This window comes from Penaeus monodon, chromosome 28 (assembly GCF_015228065.2).
Source record: "Penaeus monodon isolate SGIC_2016 chromosome 28, NSTDA_Pmon_1, whole genome shotgun sequence".
Classification (NCBI taxonomy): Eukaryota; Metazoa; Arthropoda; class Malacostraca; order Decapoda; family Penaeidae; genus Penaeus; species Penaeus monodon.
In genome coordinates, this window is record NC_051413.1 from 32,568,528 (window position 1) to 32,570,975 (window position 2,448).

General features: G+C 44.2%; 1 protein-coding gene across 1 annotated transcript in view; it reads left to right on the plus strand.

Moving 5' to 3' along the window:
• The window catches only part of LOC119591174 (neurofilament heavy polypeptide-like), a 4,502-nt gene extending 2,196 nt beyond the window's left edge, over positions 1-2,306 (plus strand). The window contains exons 4-7 of the mRNA XM_037939883.1: positions 1,088-1,233; positions 1,387-1,816; positions 1,934-2,084; positions 2,236-2,306. Coding sequence (XP_037795811.1) covers positions 1,088-1,233; positions 1,387-1,816; positions 1,934-2,084; positions 2,236-2,306 — 798 coding nt within the window. The remainder of the gene's footprint in view (positions 1-1,087; positions 1,234-1,386; positions 1,817-1,933; positions 2,085-2,235) is intronic.
• Positions 2,307-2,448: the final 142 nt, after the last annotated feature.

Below are 2,448 nucleotides of genomic sequence, written 5' to 3' on the forward strand. Positions count from 1 at the left end.
TTTGCACGCACGTACACACATTTTTAACACGAAATTATACATACAAACGCGTTACTATCCGTAATTCTGGCAGACCTCTTAGGCGAGCATTTTCGAAAAAGTAATTCTAACAATTACCTTCACCAGGGTCAGTGTAAAACAAATAAGCATACAGAACCTCTTTTGCCGTACGCCCCAATCTCAAAGGGGGGAAAAGGGCAATCACCCTAAACCCCTTGAGTCTCCAATTTCCCAAAGTGTTTTTTTTCGCACCATTCGTAATACTTATGTGTGTTTCGGATTGTTAAAGTTTTAAAAGTAGGGTTTGCTTTTTACAGACTTTTGTTTAACACGTTTTTTTTGTTAAAAAGGGAGGGACTCCGGGATTTCCCAGTTTCTCCTTTCCTAAATATAATATAGAAATCCTAGACCCCAACACGAAAAGGGCATGCAACCAAGAAGCTGTGGGTCCCTCATTTACAATACCCAGAGGGTAATGTAGTATATAAAAGGGGAAAATTTGAAAATTTTATAAAGAATTGACCTTTCAAAGTCATACACAAAAATCAGTTAGGAGGCATCACATCTGAACAAGCAGCAGTTATCTAAATTAAAAAAATCCTACACAGTGAAGTGAAAAGAAAGGGTTTCGCTATCCCAATCTCCTTGCATAAAGATAATGACACCCAAAAAAGGGATGGGTATGGCTTTTCCCCCACATTTGCAAATTGGGCAGGGCCTCGGGTTCCCTTTTAAAATGCATAGCAATTTTACCTATAAATTATAAAATTTTCCAAATTCATTCCATCCCCCCTTCCCCCACCCACTCACAGGAAAATATTTTTTTCACAATCTAATACTTTGTACACTAACTAAACCTGTTACTTTTTTGGGTAAAATGGAGCATCTGACTGCGCCACTTTTGCTAAACCATTAAAAACATACCAAATTTGAACATAGTTTCCTGTACAGATTTGTTGCAAAAACAGAAAAAAAAAAATTTTACAACCATAGGTCTTTCCAATAACAATATAGATCCGAAAATGGCAGAAAGTAATTAGTGAATTAAAAAGGAATGAAAAAAAAGTAAAAAATTTTTAATTTTTAGAAACTAAAAGGAACGGGCCCTGGATTGGAGAAAATGCTCCAGAACCTGGAAACCCTCCACAACAGGCTTGGACCTGGTGAAACCCCTCCAGAAGGACCTGGGAAATCCTCCAGAAGGGACCTGGTAAAATCTCCAAAAGGGCCCTGGTGAAACCACCAAAAGGGACTGATGAAACCCCTCCAAAGGGACCGGTGAAACTCCCCAGAAGGCCCGGTGAAACTCCTCCAGAAGGATGGTGAAAATCCCCCAAAGGGCCCTGGAGAAAACTCCCCCAGAAGGACCTGGTGAAACCCCTCCAGGGGGACCTTGAAACCCCCCAAAGGACCTGAGAAACTCCTCCAAAGGGGACTGGTAAAACCCTCCAAAGGAGTGGTGAAGCTCCCCCAAAAGACCGGGAAAACCGGAGAAACTGCCCAAAAGGACCTGGACCGGGAGAAAACCCCCCCCAAAAGGGACGGAGAAACTCCCCAGAGGACCTGGGGGAAACCCCCCCAGAAGGACCTGGAGAAATTCCCCAGAAGGACCTGGGAAAAACCCCCCAGAAGGCCCTGGAAAAACTCCCCCGAAGGCCGGAAAAACCCTCCGAAGGCCCTGGAGAAACCCCTCCAAAAGGCCCTGATGAAACCCCCCCAGAAGGACCTGGAGAAACCCCACCAAAGACCTGGAGAAACCCCCCAGAAGGACCTGGAGAAACCCTCCAAAAGGGGACCTGGAGAAACCCCCCAGAAGGCCCTGAAAAACTCCCCCAGAAGGACCTGGAAAAAACCCCACCTGGGGGCCCTGGAAAAACCCCTCCAAAGGACCGGGAAAAAACCCTCCAGAAGGACCTGAGAAACACTCCAGAAGGGCCCTGGAAAAACCCCTCCAAAGGCCCTGGAGAAACCCCCGAAGGACCTGGAGAACTCCACCAGAAGGCCTGGAGAAACTCCTCCAAAGGACCTGGAGAAACCCGGGGGACCTGTAGAAACCTTCCCTAAAGGGGGCCAGAGCCGGATAGGTGAGTAGTGCCATGACATCTGCATAGGGTTTGTTTTCAGCTTATGCTGGCGATCAGCCTACATCTCTTTACCGCACTGCTACTGTTCAGCAGATAAGCTCATAAAAAAAAACTTTTTTATATTTAAATTTTAAAAAACTCCGTTCTGTAGCGTATTTATTTTGTTTGACCGCAGAAATTGTAGTGCAGAATCAGATTAACAGCCGTTGGTTCCTAGTTTAGTGGTTGATGTATATGTTCCAGGTGTATGGGAAATTAGGTAATTATTACAAAAAAAAAAATGTGCCTTTTTTCTTTTCTTTTTGGGGCTGACTAAGCTGTGGTTTTAAAAGTTCCTTTATCATCTAAAATATTTAATACAAAA